The sequence below is a fragment of the Brachycentrus maculatus genome, unplaced genomic scaffold (assembly GCF_059751285.1).
Source record: "Brachycentrus maculatus isolate JH-2025_06_01 unplaced genomic scaffold, ASM5975128v1 h1tg000121l, whole genome shotgun sequence".
Lineage (NCBI taxonomy): Eukaryota > Metazoa > Arthropoda > Insecta > Trichoptera > Brachycentridae > Brachycentrus > Brachycentrus maculatus.
The window spans coordinates 31,760-50,543 of record NW_028280874.1 but is presented as its reverse complement, the minus strand read 5'-3'; the positions used below and the strand labels follow the sequence as shown (position 1 = coordinate 50,543).

Below are 18,784 nucleotides of genomic sequence, written 5' to 3'. Positions count from 1 at the left end.
GACCCTTCAACGTACAGGGTGTTCGGACGGAAAACGATCAACAAAAGTGGCGTGATACAAGGATATGAAGGATGTCGAAAAAAATATTTAACAATATTGACAAGTTTCAAAGTCATTTAATTCGTCTTGTTTTTTTCCCCAATTTTTCTGTTGTTTTCATTATTTTGCGTAAGCTTGTTGTTTGATATGCGTCAGTCATAAAAAATTTAAATGTATAATAATTTAACATAGTTTATCATAAACACTAATAATGAAATGCAGAAATAAAGCGCAGGATATAACACCCTTCTTTTATGTATTTTACGATCAAAATAACACTGCTTCTACACGATGCAGTGGCCTAAGCACCATTGGGTATGAATAAGAAATAGAAAAACGACAACATTGAATGGATGATTGCCAGGAAGCAATATCTATCGGATTGTGTTAAATAATTCTATTCAATTTAAAAAAAGAGTTGAATATTTTTATTCGACACGAAATTATCAAAAATATTCTAACTATTAATTTGTGGTCCTATAGTTAGTGTCGCGGACAATCAGAGACTTGATTGCTATTTTTAAAGACGAGCCGCTTAGGCTTATCTGAAAATTGAACTAATTGTGTTTTTCACAACAACAAAAAGTAAAGACGTACCTTTATAAAAAAATAAGATAAGCCGTTGCAATAATTACTACTATTAGGAGAGAATTTGAAATATATACATTCAAAACGTTTAAACTCCCCAAGTATCAAAAATCGCTGAATAAATATAAACGAGGGTCACTCCAATAGCCCGTTGGGTCCTCTATTACACTAGTTTCATTGATCCCTGGAACGCCCTGTATATTTATGCGTTTGATCGTGTAATATGGGGGTTGCCATACAGTGAGAGAAGCATTTATTGTAATTAATAGGACTATTTCCCCCTGGATCGGAGCTTTAACTTTTCCTGTGGGGTTTTAACCATTTTTGCTTTATCCACAAGCGAAACATTAACGGAAATACTGTTATTATTTCAGGAAAATGGAGCTGTTTTTCCTAAGCAACATTACCATAACATAAAATTTCTACATACAAATTTTTCATGACGATGAAATGGAAATGCAGAGAGTGCTTTCAGTTTTTTTAAATAAATGACTAAAAAAGTAATCCTTTGTGAAAAACATAAAAACAATACATGTTACTGAATTAAAAAGAAAATAATTTTGTTTTCATATATTGCATTGCCTTTAAATAACCTTTTCTTTTTACAACCATTATTTAAAAAAAAAACTTTAAAAAAAAACAAAATCTTTTTTTTAGGAAAAATTATGATAACGTCAATTGTACCTGGGGTTAAAGAAAATTAAGATGCGCAACTTTATTTTCTCTTCATTCACGTAACATTTTTGGTTATTGATTTTTTAACACCATTTTTGCATTGAAAAAATAAGTTTCTTTTTTCGAAATAATTGTGTAGTTTTGAAGAGAAAAAAGTAATGGAAAGGTAAGCAGTTAAAAAAAATACATAGGTTTATTATTTCAATAAATATTTAATTAAAAAAAAAAAACAATGCTTCGATAAAAAAAGGGCGTGACCTGACATCCAGCTCTATGCATTGCCGGAAGCTAACTGAATTTTCCTTAAGGACTTATGTCAGGATCTACTCACTCGGCCATGTCGTGGTCCGCCGCGACTCGGCACAGTACCCCGCGGTCCATGGCACACTTGCCAGACACGGGGTCCGGCGGAGCCAGGTTGATGTAGGGCGGCTCTTCCAGGAAGGTGATCCTGAGGTGGAACTTCTCCGGGACCCCCTGCGGCGGCGTGTGGGAGTTGCCCGGCCACACGATGTCCTTGATGTCCAGGCCTTCCTTCTGCCAGGACTTCCACACGCCAATCTGGAGATGAAAAAGATCACAAAATTGAGCCCCGTGCTAATACACGTATTCAAAAACAGTACAAACATCATAAAAGCACATGTACCTACTGGTGATTTTGGTAGTGTAAAGGCAAAGGGGTATATCCGTCTCAGACCTAATTTTACAGGAGAGCATAAATAAACTTGTGAAATTAAATAACTCATTTGTTTTATGTATTTTAAAATGTACGTATCTTAATAAAACTAAATAAGTTTTGCAACTACAGCTGTATCCTTTTGCCAAATTATGGAATACACTATTTTATACATTTTGTGGAACGAACTTAGAAAATTAAAAATTTGACAGATAGCCCCCTTTGCCTTTACACTGCCGATTTATATTGATATCTCAACAAACATGAAGAAAAATATAAGCTGGGTGTTTACAGGGTAAGCGTATCATAGGCTGCTTTAAGTAATCACTTCATACACGTGTAACATTCGTCACTCTAACCCAGAGGTTCCCAACCCCGTGCCCGGGGGCACCATGGCACCCTCGGAACGATTCGTATGTGCCCGACACTATTCGACAGAGATAGAGTGATGGGGCGTTCTATGTTTTGGATACCCCTATGGGGTAGCGGGATATTGATATGTTAGTTTGTTTCAGGTTTGTTAGTGCGTTTATTTCACTCATTTTACTCTATCATTTTACAAATAAGATGAAAATAATGAAAACGTACAAAAAAGAACTCAACCGATAAACCACATAGGTGAGTCGGCGAATCTTTGATTTTTTTTATTAAATATATAAATCGATATTATAAAAATGGAACCTTTTTATTTAAAATAAAATAAAACATTTCAGTAGGATCCTTGCGCTTATTTTAAGGTGTAATATAGTATTGTATGTTATTTTTTTTGCATGCTTACGTATAGTAATATTTTATTGTGGGTTAAGCTTTTGGGCTCCTAGCGCCTAACGCGCACCCCAAGTTAAGGATCGTTGCCATAGGAAGTAATTAAGTCCCGTTTCACACTATATTACTGAAATTCTCTCGTTTTTAGAAGTAACTAAAAAAATATCGTATTTTCCAACATCCGTCAAGTCGAAAAGTGTTTTATGAACTTGCGAACAAATTTTCTCTACAAAAATTGAAAAAATGATCACATGAAATTTAATATAATTTTTTTGTTAGCTCTTCCGTTAACTAAGGCAATAAATATTCTTACAGTACATTGAGCTGTTTAAAAATACTCGAGGGTTGTAAGGAGAAAGATCTTCAGCAATTTATTACTTCGCTTTTGCATGAATTTTTAAGAAGAATTTTCTTGCTAAAAGGTGCTTGGAGGGTTATAAATAAAAAAGATCTTAAACACATCTCAGTAAATCATTTTTGGTTGAACAATCCACATGGAGATTTGTGAAAAATGCTTTTTAAACTGCAAAATAGACATATCGCTCACTCCTTTCAACAATGTCATATATCGAAGACCGTAATTTTTCAGTTGTGCATGTTTTCGAAATGCCCAGAAAATTTACTTTATCCCAACAAAAGCGGCATATTTTTAACATAATATTTACCCGCTACAGGGCAGAAAGTGTCGTTTTTGCATTTTGAAGAAAAGGTATTATTTAATTATTTTTTTTTATATACAAAATATTTTTCAAATAGAGAAAAAAACCTTCAGGTTTTACCTAAAAAGATCGGTTGCACAGTAAAAATTTCAATAAGTGGCTTGATGTTTATTATTTATACATTTCATGATATTCTTAAACTTTAAAAACGATCTCCTAAAACATCAAGTTTTTTGATATATGACGTTGTTGAAAGGAGTGAGCGATATGGATTTTCACTGGTTATTTAGTTATAACAAATAAAAACCTATCAGCAAAAGCTCAACTGGCAGTACACCAGTAGTCCTGGTTCCGTCACGAATGTGTACAATTGAAGCTTAAATTGTCAGAAGAAGGAAAAAAATAGACTGATTACAGTCGAAATGCGATATCTTAGACAAATGTGTGGCAATACAATGTTTGATGGATTTTTGAATGGAGATATAAGGAAAGAATGCAAGGAATTTTTAAAGTATTCTTTTAAGTAAGTTTGTTGAATGGCATGTAAATCGTATGACTGAAGAAAGAACAGTAAAATAAATTTATGACCTGAATGTAGTTGGAAGTAGAAAGAAGAAGAAAAACTAAAAAAAACACATTTTTTTCTCAGCAGAAGATTTTTTTTTTAAATATCACTTTACTATTATTATTACAGAGTAAATTGTATCTGTATGCATAAAATGTAAATATTATTGGATTGCTTTGTATTTTTGACACAACGTTGCATTAAAAAACACGCTTGTTTTTATACGTTGTCACTGCTTTTTACCAGTTACGTAAAAACATGCTTTCTTTAAAAAACAGTTTTTTACCGCAATGGCAGCGCTATCTGTTCAGAACGTAACACAGCATTGCTGATTATGGATAGAGTGCTTCTCGACACTGCTGTCCCTTTTTTTTATTATTTATTGTTGTTTTAAATATTTTTATAGTTTCATGGACAGTTTTAATTTATACATATTGGAAATGTGTTTCCTAAATACCTTCATTTCCATTTAACCATTCTGAGCCACAAAAACGAGAAGCCACGTACAAGTTAAAAATAAAATGTTTAAGTGGTTAACTATTTTGTACTCGTATAAAGAACTTCTAACGATCGAATTTGAATTATAAACACAAAGTTTTAGAAGAGCTTTCTCCTTTTTTTCAATTAATATTTGCCTGAATTTTCCATTATTTTAGTTGAAAATACTTGTTTTTAAAAATGCCTGATATAAAATGACTTTGAAAAAAAATTATAACATTTCGGTGCTTTAGTGATTAATTTTCATTTACCGTAATACTGTAATACTAGTGGTAGTGTTGGAGCGAGGTGGAATTGTTTCGGTGTTTGTATTATTAATGACTCGTATCCGTTCAGAATAACGAAAAGGTTATTTTGAGCGGATGACGTGAGCGGGATAGTAAAACGTAGATGTGCTGGATGACTTAGCTGCAAAATGTTACTACTACCATAGGCAGAGAAGACACACGTATAACTAACTACCTTTGTCTATATACATACATCCAGTCTTACTTTTCCTCCATTTACGTAAAAGTTTGACACGATCAGATTTCAAGTTTTAATTGATTAATGATGCCAAGCTTTTAATTTTTCTTGAGTATCTTCAATACACTTTTTTCTTGTCATCCGTTCGCTTCACATGTCCAAACTACTTTTGTCCAAAAAACCTTTGTAATTATCCTTCTTTTCCTTATTATTCCAACATGAATAAGAAGTCAAGACAGAGACAAGAGTGTGGCGTTCCATTCTCTCTTCTCTCTGCCTACCCATGCAGTGAACGGCATGATAGTAGTAGTATATACTTCTTTTAACCTTTATTCCTACCCAATGGTGCATAGGGCACTGCGTCGTATTGACGCAGTGTTATCTTGATCGTTACTTACACGAGGGCAAGGTGACTATTTTTGTACTTCAGGGACCATCATGATGTATGTAAATAGTCGAAAGTAGAGCGGAAACCGTTGCCACAAAAAAACGCGCTTAGAGTGTCAGAAATAAGACTCTAAGAAGCATGTCAGGCAAGAGTCTTCGAGATAGAATAAGAAATGCCAGGATCAGGGAAATATGCGAGATCGAAGATGTCGTTAGGTGGGGAAGGCAACGAAGAAGACAATGGTATGCGCATGTGAGGAGAATGGAACCATCCAGACTCCCCCACATCGCACTGTACGGCCAACCCCATGGTAGACGACTCCTGGGCAGACTACCAAAGAGATGGGTCGATAGCTGGGAATCGACATCACAGGAGGCTAATCCCTCTTAAAAACAGGCCACAAGGCCTACAACAAAATGAAGAGCTTAGGGTAATATTAAATATATATTTAAGTGTAAAATCATTGATGTTTATTTTCACCCCCTGGAAATCGAACTCGGGACCTTAAGCATGGTAGCTAAATATGTTGACTATAACACCACAAAAGCGGACCTTATCGGAAATTATCCATGACTCAGTCATACTTTTCATTTAAAAATCTTGATTCACATAATGTTCTGTTATTTTTCGATTTATTCATCTGTGGGATTCCAAATCAACAGCATTTACCCTGCACTCAAAAATTTAGACTTCTTTTATTAAAAAAATACGATGATTTGTATTCAAATTTGATATTTTATATGAAAGTTTGCTGAAAATTCTAACACTATCACATTAAAAAAAATGTCAAAGCGGTATTCTGCAAAAACATTTGAAACCTGAAAAACCAACGAATCCTTGTAAAATATCGATTTTTTGCCTGCGTAAAAGTACTTCCAATTTGAAAAAAGGGTTTATACAAGTGTGTATAAAATTTGTACCTGGGGTAAAAAAAAATATGTACAATTCATTATTTTATTCGTCACAGTGGGGTTTCACAAAAGCGTTTGAAAAACAGAAAAATAAACGAAACCTACAAAATATTTTCCACCTACGCAGAAGAACTTTCACTTTAGAAAAATAAGGTTTCCGCGAGAATATATGATGTTAGGACCAAAAACTTTCAGCACGGAATATAAATTGAGGCGGTCAGTGGAGAAGTGGCGTAAGCTTCAAAAGTTTGGACTGGGATAAAAGCATTTAAAGTTTTGCAATGTAGCTAAAGGGGAGGGGTTTCGGACTGAATTAAACACATTTAAAACACGATAGTCTAACCATTATTGGTTTAACCTTTATTAACCTTTATTACTTAGAGTATCTAAAAATTACGCATGCTCTGAAGTACGGTATTCAAAAGGGCCTTGTCCTATTTATAGATATTTTATTGTAAAAAAATAAACCGCGAAACCTCTTACTTTAAAAGGTTGTGTGAAAATAGGAGAGTAACTAAGGACAAGGAAGGTGAATGTTAAAAATACATACCATATTAAAAAAAATCTTAATTTTTTTGACAGAGCCAGTTTAGCAATCCTGTGTCTATTCAATTACGCTACGTATCCGTTGTGTATTATATTTCATATATACCTAATTTGGTTCAACAATGGCGTAATTACACTTCAAGAAATTTGTATTACAGGATATGCAATTCAAACGCTGTAGCAACAGAAATGGCTCCATTTTACTCATTTATACGATGAGACTGACGGCATCTCGCAGCATTTCACCACAAAATAATTTTTTTTCGATGTTTCTCCCGATGTAAATGATTTGTAGTCTTTCCGCACATTTTGGCATTTTTAACTTGCTTAAAAAAATTTAATTACGTCATTGTTGCACCAAATGAGCGATATGTAATAAAAATACGGAGTTTTGAACAATCGAGGTGCTGTTAGTAGCATATTCACAGTTCGAATGCAAATCGTGACTTGATTGATGTGGAATAATACAGTTAATTAATGATGTCTCATTTCCATACAGTTGTAGCGCGCAGTAGTTACAGTGAAATAAATTAAATGTCAACGGTAAGCTAAATGATAAACAATCGGTTGCCTAGACGTGTGTGATTGAATGATAAATCAGAATTAAATAATGAGTTTTAAATAGAATGTCCATACAGATACCGGTTTTTGTATTCGATCATTTAAAGTTGCCATATATTTTACGAATTAAGTTGCGAATTACGTAGTTTGCTGAAAATACAACATCCAAAAATATTTATATTATCTTTTGATAACTCCTATAATTAGAGATAATCCTGATTTGTGTCAAAAACTTTATCTGGAAAAAATATAAAATGAGAATTAGTATAATAAAGCAATAACCAGTTTATAAATAATTCTATATTTTATTGTTTTTTCACAATACTGAATTTCAATGCGTTAGTGAATATTTTTTCTCGTAAGTTGTAAAAAGAGACAAAATGGAAACAAAAGGTATTGTAATCTACATATGGTCATATTTTTTTTCATTATCCAATTTTAATTTCGTTTATATGTTATAAAACTTAGTGATACGATAAAATTTTCCACATCAACGTCATATTATAATAAACAAATAGAAGTGACGTTAATAGGGATAATACTAAATAATATAAAAGATAATGATAATCCAACGCTTTGGTGGTCTCGAAAAAGGTTTTTGCGGCCATTTTTTGTAGATTTGGATTATTGGTTCTTGATGTGCGTAGGAGCTTATCGGCGGGGTGACAAATCCTAACGATCTGCGGTAAAAAATATTTCTTTGGCGACTTTTATTGGATGTGGTTTTATCAATTTTCTTTGGCCACACATTGCGCTTAACCATTTGATATTTTATAATAATCTATAAAATATAACAATTTAAAATAAAGTTAACATAAGAGCAGAATAAGATGAAAATAAGGCAGGAGTCAGAATTATCTACGGGTTTGTAAGAGGAGACGCATACATGTGGAAGAAGTGAAGAATGTTGTGAAAGACAGATTGGTCGTGACATTTTATTTTCTCCTTCTTTCCCTGCAGGGAAGCAGCGTGATGTTTACTTTGTTTGCTTAGTTAGTTTTGGAAATATTACAGATTTTTTTGATTATCCAGTAACTTAGTTATAACTTTCTTTTTTGTTTCATTTTTATATAGTAGATACCGTTATTTTGAAAAATTTATTAAACAGTAACATATATATATATACATATATATATATATATATATATATATATATATATATATATATATATATATATATATATATATATATATATATATATATATATATATATATATATATATATATATATATATATATATGTATATATATATATATATATATATATATATTGTATGTACATAATTGGTTATGTCACTAATTAAAATTTGGCCTTAACAATTCACTGACCGTATTAGAGTTGTGAAGTTCTAGTGAGCCATAAACCTAGTAATAAAACTTAGGAAAGGGCTGGTATTTGAGGTATTTCGGGTCGAAAGTTTGGGGTGCCTTCAATCAGTTAACGGCCCTACGGATTCTAATTAATGGCAATCCTAACTGGGGGTGTCTGAAATACAATAAGTTTATGAAATTGCTTTGTATTTCGTCCACGAACGGCCTTGGTCTTGTATGACCTTTATAATGGTCAAACTAAGTTATCGCAGCCTAATGTCACATCACTTTGATATCATTACACATGAAAATTAATTATTTAATCAACAATCCATCAGAACAGTACGAGTATTTTATTTTAAAATGAATTAAATTGCGACTTTAAAATGATCTCAATTTAAACTTTATAAAATGAAACAACTTTGTTTTAACCACTTTTTATTGGCACACTTTATCCAACCGGTTTCGACAAGAACATTGTAATCAACGGGGTTTGTGTACTAAAGTCTTAAACATTAAAATACTCATGAGTGTTTCAATGTTTTAGAATTTAGTACATAAACCCTGATGATGACAAGGTTCTTGTCGAAACCGGTTGGATAAAGTTTACAAATAAAAAGTTGTTAAAACAAAGTTGTTTTATTTTATTAAGTTTATAAAATGAGCCACAAAGTATCTGCGAAAAACATAAAAAAAATTATCTCAATTTAGATGAAAACTTTATAAACGTAAAACAATTAACCATTAAACTCACGATTGACAGCGGACTTTAAGGTCAATAACAAACAGTGGACATCAATCAGACCAGAAATATTTTGAGATTTTACCTAAATTAGTAATGTTATGAGTTAAAAATATTCCACATTATTCACGTTTTATCAAGCTGAATATTTAAAAGTCTTATTTGATTTCCACCTTTTCGTATGAATAAAGTTTGCAAAGCCACTGCTGTCAAAATATTAAAGTCTAGCGTCTTGTTTAATACTATGAAACAAGTATTAATAATGTATGTTATAGATTTTTCACGTGTGCTTTAGATGTCAGACGTGAAAGATTATGACAAAACGTCAGTTCGTTGGTGCGTACGCCATGTTGGATGTAATAAAACTTGTATAATGTAACATGTAATAAAATATTTCAGGAACAACGTTAAGATATTAGCTATAAAAAGTGTACGTGGGGGAATGAAAAAGACCAATACATAAAATTTCGTATGTAATTTTCATAGCCTAGTAAAGACTTGTTGGGAAAATTAACTAGAGAAAACCAACAAACGTTATTGCTGTGCAGAAAAAAATGTTAATACGAAACTTGAATCATCCTAAGAACCACTTTCTATACACAACCACTTACTATACACAACCACTTTCAAAATATCTGAAGGTCTCAAAATAAGACGAATTTATGTTTAAATAATAATTGGTTTTACACAAATGTTTTATATTAATATTGAAATTATCATGTTACTTTTCATAGTGTGAATATAGAACTAGCATGTGAAAAAAGGTAATTAATTCGGAATTAATTTTATGGAATGTCACGTTGATTATAAAAAAATATTAACACTTGTTTAATACAAACGAGTTTTATTTCATTAATTGAGTGGGCAGTCACTATTTACTAAATAAAACATTAATTAAAAAAAAAAAAGAGTTTTAATTTCATTACACACCATTTGTTTAAAAAACTACTGTTGTTTTCATCTCCAGGTGTATGGTAAAAATAGCGGTGTCAATGAAATCATAAAAAATTCAAAATTTGAAAAGTGTGGTTGTCAATCATGGGTAGAATGATAAATATTATACATGTATAAAGTGATAAAACCAGCCGTAAGTAGCTGCCGTACAGAACACAAGCCCTGTCAAGATATTCAAAACTTCGTTGTCTTCTATTTCTTGTCCGAGATTTCAATATAAAATACTTCTAAAATAATTCTGATTCGGTCATAGTGCGATAATTTTTATCTTAAAAAAACTAAACAAGTTATTATTTGCGGATTTGTTACCATATCGATTAAATAATTAACTAATTCCATTTCAATTTTATCAAAAAATTATTTTTAATATTAAATTAAAACGTCCTTGAGGTAGCATTTAAAAAAAAGGTATGCTGTTATTTTTTTAAAATAATTATTTTGATTTGAATCGAGATTGCATAATTAAATTAACAGTATAGCTTTATGAGGTGAAATTTTAAAAACGAATATAAAGCATCTGTTTCTCACAATACAAAGTATCACATTTTTAACAATGGTTTCAGAAACAGGTAGAATTCTGTATTATTTACACAAAGGATTTAATAATTCCCCTTTTTCGCAGAATTTCAATTTAAAACATGGCTTTCGTCACGTTTAGCGAATGGTGAATTAACTTTTCCTGAATTTTCTACTTCATTTAATCCTGTTTCAATATTCATTTTCCGTTTTAAATGTTTTCCATTTTCCCTTAAAAAAATCCCTTAAAATACAATTATTTCATGTTATTTCGTTTACTTTTGAATTGTTTATTCTTGCATAATATTTATTATATGCAGGAGATATTTAGATGGTGTGTATTTTTAAGGAATAATTATATTTTTAATTTTAATATACGTATATATATATATATATATATATATATATATATATATATATATATATATATATATATATATATATATATATATATATATATATATATATATATATATATATATATATATATATATATATATATATATATATATATATATATATATATATATATATATATATATATATATATAAATATAGATATATATAAAAATAAATATAAATTATTGATAATTAGTGATTATTAAAAAAAATAATAAACACTTAAAACATACTGTAAGTATTACGTTTCACCTGCAGATAAAACCATCTGTAGTTTTCGAAACCAGTCGTGTGTTATGAAATAAAACTCATTGATATATTTTTGGTTAAATAATTTTAAAAACCCAAAAAGAAATTATGTACTTTTGTAAAAAAAAAAAAATTATGATATTTTTCTTCTTTCAAATGAAAAATTCAAAATGGCAAAAAGAAACTGTCTGTTGGTATTTTTTGATAAAAACAGATTGTGTTTGGAGAACAAAGGCATAGAGAGAGAATTGAAAGGTGTGGATTCTCACAATACTTCGGTTATATTCGTAATAATGAGGGACTCACTCACAGAGCGGAGCTGTCCTGAGCATAATGAACAGGGAAAAGGCCGAGGGGAACAGAGGAAACACGAGATGAGCAGATGAAGGGTAGGAATGAAAGGGGAATGAGATATTTTGTTCCGTAGTGAAATAAGCACTTGATAACGAGGATCATCAGTGTTTATGGTGACGGTTTCTTTTATATTTGTTCCGTAATGCAATAAATAGAGAAAGATGCAATATCACATTTAGTTACAAATTATTAGATATTATTAAAAAATATTTTGATCAGTTGAAAACGATATTTCAAAGTATGTTAATTTTTAACAAACGTTTCAAGGAGATGAAGCACTCCTACGAGATACGTCTTATTACTGCTTTATAAGGCTTCTGTAAAAAAAAATCGGTTAAAATTTTACGTGTTGTTAATTGTATGCTATTATTTTATCTATTTCAATTACTTTCACTTTGTCCCAAATTTATGTTCAATTTTACTCTATTTTTTTCATATTTTATTTCGAGTAAACAGTAATTACTTAAAGGTTTCATGTTTTTGTTTTACTGTAATTTAATCACTTTTTTTTTCATTTTATTAATCATTTATTTATAATTTGGTTTATTTTGAATTTCATGTTAACACATTTAATCACACTTTTTACCCAATTCTTACTTAAAATTTGAATACTGCTGTTATTTTTTAAGCTTTTGTTACTTGCTATACTTATAGTAACCTTGTATAAAACCTACTATAAAGTAATCAGAAAATGATAAAATGATTAGAACTAGCAGCTTTAAGGCGTAGATTCTGAAAATTAGTGCAATAAAGAGATTAGAGGCTTTCGAGATGTGGCTGCATAAATGCAGGCACCATATATCTTGGATGGATAATCATACATTTAAAAGGCCTTTGCAGAGTCGGAATAGGCCATGAACTGTCAGTGAATGTAAAGCAATGCAAGATCTCCTACCTGAGATACATGTTGAGAGATGATATTATATATTTTTTTTATTGGAATAATCCGAAAATCCTCTCCTTTTAAAAATTTGTCTGTAGTTAGTATCGTAAAGATAGGTAAAGTAAATGTGAAACATTACAAACACCCAGACCAACTAAAGATAAATCATTCTTGTATTTATTTTGCAATCGGGCGTCTACTCAACTTTGCCACTGCAACTGTCTTTAATAAAAAGAATAATTAATGAGAGTCGAGAAGTTGGAAGAAAACAGATATCTTGGCTAAGAAATATAAGAAATTGAATCAGAATAAGAAGAACGGGGGAATCATTATAGGGTATTAAGAAAAGAAACATTTTCTCAAGAGTAATCGCTAAAATCGGGGAGATCTGACATTAGATATTTATATTTGTACCCTTTTTTAAATTACCTCCAAAAACAAATCGAAAGAAAACTTGTTACTCCAGAGAGACGATAATTGCAAATTTATGTGATTGAATCCATGCTGTAAGCAGCTGGTGACTTGTCAGTAATCGTTATGTTTCTTTCCAACATGAAATGGTATGGAAACATTGGCTTTAACAGCAAAAGCTATTTAGATCATGGATGGTGCGAAATATTTACACGAAATTTTCAAAAGGAAAATAGAAAATTTACAAGCATTGAAGAAATTGTTGATTTTAGGAAACGGTCGACGGTAGGGAAGTGGGTTTGATCCGGTTATTCGAAGATTCGCATTAGCAGAACTGTATTATTTATGTGATCTGTTCACTAAAACCGGGTCAATTAAGCGATGAATCTTTTATCGTACTGGTGGAGTATTATAAATGACTATCTGATGAATTTAAGAGCAAGGACCTAAAAAATTGATGAGATATTTCTAAGCGTGAAACCTTACTTCTTATTATTATATTCGAGATATCTTTTTAAACAATTTACTTATTTATTATTTACAGTTTTTTTACTTGAGCTAGACAAACGCAAGGTCGAATAATTCTTCTCACCTTTAATATATATTGATATATTATCGAATCATCATTTTCTGAATGTTTTTTTTTAAATTTAAACATTTTGAATGTGGCGAAATACTTACAAATCTGCGTTTAATGTACTAAGGACTTATTTTTTATATATTTTTATTTTATTATATTGACATCTCAACTTATATGAAGAATAAAAAAAAAGTTTTTATAGGGTGTACAACCTGTCATAGGCTGGTTAAGTGATCACTTTACAAAAGTGTAACATTCATTTTTAACCCATGATTGACAACCGTAAAAAAATTACAAATTTTTGAAAGGCGTGCCTAAATTATCAATCTCGAAATAAGATTGATCATAAATGTATGACTTCCAAAAAAATTAGTTGTGTGGTTATCAATGATGGGTAGAATGGTGAATGTTAAAGTGTGTAAATGGATCTCTTAACCAGCCTACAGACAGGTATATAGTCCTGTAAATACCCAAACTTTTTTCATATCTATGTTCATGTCAAAATGTTTGATTAAAAAAAAAATATTTTAATCAACTCGTTTAAAAGCAAGGGCTATTGAATTCACTTTTTTTAAATTTCACTATTACTTTTCCCAACGTTTGAAAAATCTCACTTCATGCTTCCATTTAACACTTTAAATTAATTTTGAATTTAGTCTTTACAATTTTCAACGTGTTTTTGAAAGCACTCAACCTTCATCCGCTTATATCAAAAAGCGCCGGTTGATTGATATGCTGCCATTGGTCCGAATCACCGTGTTTTGTTCAATATGTTATGCTCTTGACGTCATAAATCGTGGAGAGGATTTCCATGAAAGGAACCTTAATTTTTTTTCACAGGTGAAAAAGGTTGCGTGGCAAATTCAATACAAGCAAACACCTTTGCATATACCATAGCAGGTGGTCAAACAGATATTTTTACATACATATAGGTGTATATACATATATAAAAAGAAATTTTAATCCAATATTTTTGACATCTCAACAAAGATGGAGTTTTTTTTTATATTTAAAGGGCTGATATGTTTATTTTTATTTAAATTTTACTTAGTAAATACCATTATTTCTTAAAATCTACTGTGACACATGTTTCGATGCATTCCGCATCATTTTCAAACACCATATGAAGCGGAATGTATCGAAATACGTGTCAACGTAGATTTTAAGAAAAAGTGGTATTTACTAAGAAAAATTTAAACTAAAAATGGATAGATTTTACCACAAAGTTACTGCCGAATCAATTACTGCTATGTTTAGGCTGGCTAGGTGCGGATTCCAAATTCTTTTTCATCTATTTGGAGATGTCTACAATATAAAATAATCCCATGTGTTACCATCACGCCGCTTCCCCGCAGGGGTAGGCAGAGAGAAAGAGCACCACACCACTCTGTCCTTGCAAACATTCTTCGGCTCTTCCACGTTCATGCATCTCCTCATGTGATCCCTAATTAAAATAAACCCTAGATTTATGAACAAGTATTAAGACACACTTAAAACGTTGTGAATAAAATAAGTGGTTAAAGAATAAGCTGTATAAATGAAAATCGGATTTTCAGTCGTTTTCAGTTAGTAAAATAATCCTTGCTTGGATTTTGCATACAAATAAAAGGGTCACTAAATAAAAGCTTTCTGAATCTAATTATTGATTGCTGTTTGTGAACTTAATGAAACGTCATAGGATTGATCATATATGTATAACTTGAGAAGTGTGGTTGCCAATCATGGGCAGAATGGTAAATGTTACACGTGTGTAAAGAGATCAATTAACCAGCCTATGTAAATACCCAGACTTATTCTTCTGCATCCATGTTGAAATAACAAAAAATGTAAAATAACTTCCTAAGTTGAGAAACCCAGATTTGTGAACAAGTATTTGGACACACTCAAATTGATGTGTATCACAAATAATATTTTTCACACGTACCAATCTGTGACGCAAGTATAATGTTATATGGTTTATATAATTTAATATGTACCTAAAACATTGTGCTGGCTTAATCCGCAAAGTGTCCAAAAAATTTCCTACTGAGTTTTGTTTGATAATCTAGACGTTATTAGGAGAAAATCACTTGAATGAAATAAAATACAAACACTACTTTGGTACTCGTTAGTCTAAATTTATATTTTAGGTATTTTAACCCAGCTGTGTTACCCATCATATTAAATTATGTGTGTTTTGCTGATCAAAGAGTAGTGAAACTTGTAGGTAATATATTAGTTATTAGAATTTTCACTCAGGAGATATATAATATGATACAATGATGAAATTTGAACTCACGTTTCCAGGACAAAGTAGAAAATATAGATTTTAGATATTTTTTTTATAAATTTTATTTCATAAAAAAATAGCTCACCTTCACGCTGCTTTCCCGGGGGATTAGGCAGAGAGATAAGAACGCCATACCGCTCTGTCTTTGGAAACAATCTTTGCCTCTTCCACATTCATGCATCTCCTCATACACACCTGCCGATTATTTCTACACTTAACCTGACCAGTTTCAAGTATTTGAAATGTTTGATCATGCCAATTTTTTTTCGATCTTCCTCCGATGTTTTTTCCAACTACATTTACCTGGTTAATTTGTTTTACCCTTTCTCTTCACTCATTCGTACCATATGTCCAAACTTTCTAAATACACCTTTTTAAATTTTATCGATAATGCTTATTTCAGCTCTGCGTCGTATTTATTCGAATATACATCATATTTTATTTTGTCGCACATTCGTCTGAGGGCTTGAATTTCGACTGCATTCAATTTATTTTCATCTTGCTTTTGCCAACTCCATACTTCATTTTCACTCATTATTTTGATCCTAGGTCTCCGTTGTTAATTTAAAGTAAAAAAAAACTCAGAACACTTTTTATTTCATAAATTTACTCAATTATCTGTTGATAAGAACGTTTGTAATTTCCAAACTCCAAAGTAGTCTCATAGAAGTGTTTTATTTTTAAATTTAATTCATACACTGTTCCTATAGTAAAATAAATAATGCTTAATCAATCAATAATGTTTATGAAATCATATTTTTTGTTATTCGATTTAACTTTTAAAATTTTAATTCTAGAAATAACGAAGCTTTTTTTGTACGTATAAAGGCAGTCCATAATCAGGGTAAGGAAATATTAAATGTCAAACAAATTTAAACTCATTTAAAGTTTTTAGGTTTTCACGATTGTTTGTTTACCGATAGCTTTTCGAAATACGAACGGAAAAGCGATTCATATAATCACCAATAAAATCTCTTGGTATCAGTTTAAGTAATTTAAATTTTGTTATACTGATCGTAGCATTACGAATAAAATATAATTCGCGAGTTAAAAATTATATCAAAAGTATTTTATGTTTAAATTGCCTTATTTCCAAGTGGCCTATAGAACATCGCTTATCATGGCCCTACTTAGGCTTCAACCATATATAATATGTATGTTTTATAGCCTATACCTACTCGTGAGTGGGTTTTCTCTTTATGTTTAAAGTTACTATTGTTTCATGTTATTCATGAGTGAAAATTCTTGGCAAAAACACTCGCATAAAATATTATATGGGCGTTAACTTTACAATTAATAGTATGGCAACAAAATAGAAAGATCAGTTTGAATCATTGTAAGGTTTCAACACGTCAACAACTAAATCAGTTATGTAATTAAATGTGAAATAGTTTTAGCGACGAAAACTTTTGATTTAAATAAAAAAAATTGGCGTTGGTGTTGCCAGTAAAATAAATTTGTTTTTACCATGATTTGCAACATTATACATATTTTATTTCGTTATTTATTAATCAATCGGTAGCCGCTTTGCGGTAATATCTACTCATTTTCAACTAAAATTTTACTTGGTTAATATCACTATTTCTTAAAATCATCGTGACACGTGATTCAATGCATGCCGGGTTTTTCAAAAGCCTTATTTTGTTAGTGATCACTTTTTACACGTGCAACATTCACCGTTCTACCCATTATTAACAACAACACTACTCAAAATTTTTGAACTCTAATGTGTATCATTAATTACGTGAAGGTTGCACACATGTAAAGTGATCACTTAACCAGCCTTTTACAGGTCATAAGTCCTGCAAATATCCAGACTTCGATATTTTTCTTTTTCATCTTTGTTGAGATGTCAAAATTCTAAAATTTAGTATACATTCGATCCACACTATATAGATACGAGCTCTTTGACATTAATATGCGTATATTATTTACTCATATTTCTTCGTAGTATTAATTACGGTATTAATTAACGTTGCCACATATTGGAAAAAGGTTTTGTCCAATCACAGATCTGATTACGGAGTGATAATCACAATAACGTAATATGATTTTAGTGTTATAATTAGAAAATGGTTTTAACAAAACGCGTCATATTAATTCGGGGAACGTAATTGGTTTGAAACAATTGAATTTCGGAATGTGAGTTTTAAATTCAAAAACCAATAATATTGTTTCTATGGTTAAATTACTGTCAATTATCTCATGATGGATTTAATAATTCTATATCAATTCATTAGGGATGAGATATGCTCACGAGAAATAAAAAATATTATTAATATTTTTAAACATAAAATAGTAAGAATACTAAATCTTTTTCTTCTTTTTAATTCGATTGCAAAACTGACAGCGCTGGTTTGATTCCTGACAAGTGCAAAATAAATTCAAGAAGGATTTATTTTTAATCTGGGTGTTTGTGATGAAATTTTCATATTAACTTTCTTTATCCTTACTTCCTACCTGCAGACAAACCTTGTAGAGGCTTTGCGAGTTTTTCCTTTTTTTAATATTAAATTTTGCAAGACTAGCACAACAAAAACACCTTTACTCCCCAGCCCTGCTTAAAACCTCGTGTTGTTACCTACATGTTCCTAGCAATGCATCCCCAACATGCGCCTGTAGCACCACACCTCAAACGCCTCCAGCTGCCCTCATTCTGATCCCGTGGTAAGCACTGCGGAATTAGATTTAGAATTTCTGGATCTGACCTCACTCTTACGTGATTTAAAATTTATTTTTAGTTGTCAGTACTTAGCCATATGAATATCCGAGTTTTTAC

At 30.9% G+C, this 18,784-nt stretch overlaps 1 protein-coding gene across 1 annotated transcript in view; it reads right to left on the bottom strand.

The window, feature by feature from the left end:
• Positions 1-18,784, bottom strand: part of LOC148309525 (glutamate receptor ionotropic, NMDA 2C-like) — a gene marked incomplete at its 5' end in the record, with an annotated part of 116,674 nt that overhangs the window by 82,542 nt on the left and 15,348 nt on the right. Inside the window, one exon of the mRNA XM_088259906.1 lies at positions 1,634-1,863. Within this exon, the coding sequence (XP_088116032.1) occupies positions 1,634-1,863 (230 nt within the window). The remainder of the gene's footprint in view (positions 1-1,633; positions 1,864-18,784) is intronic.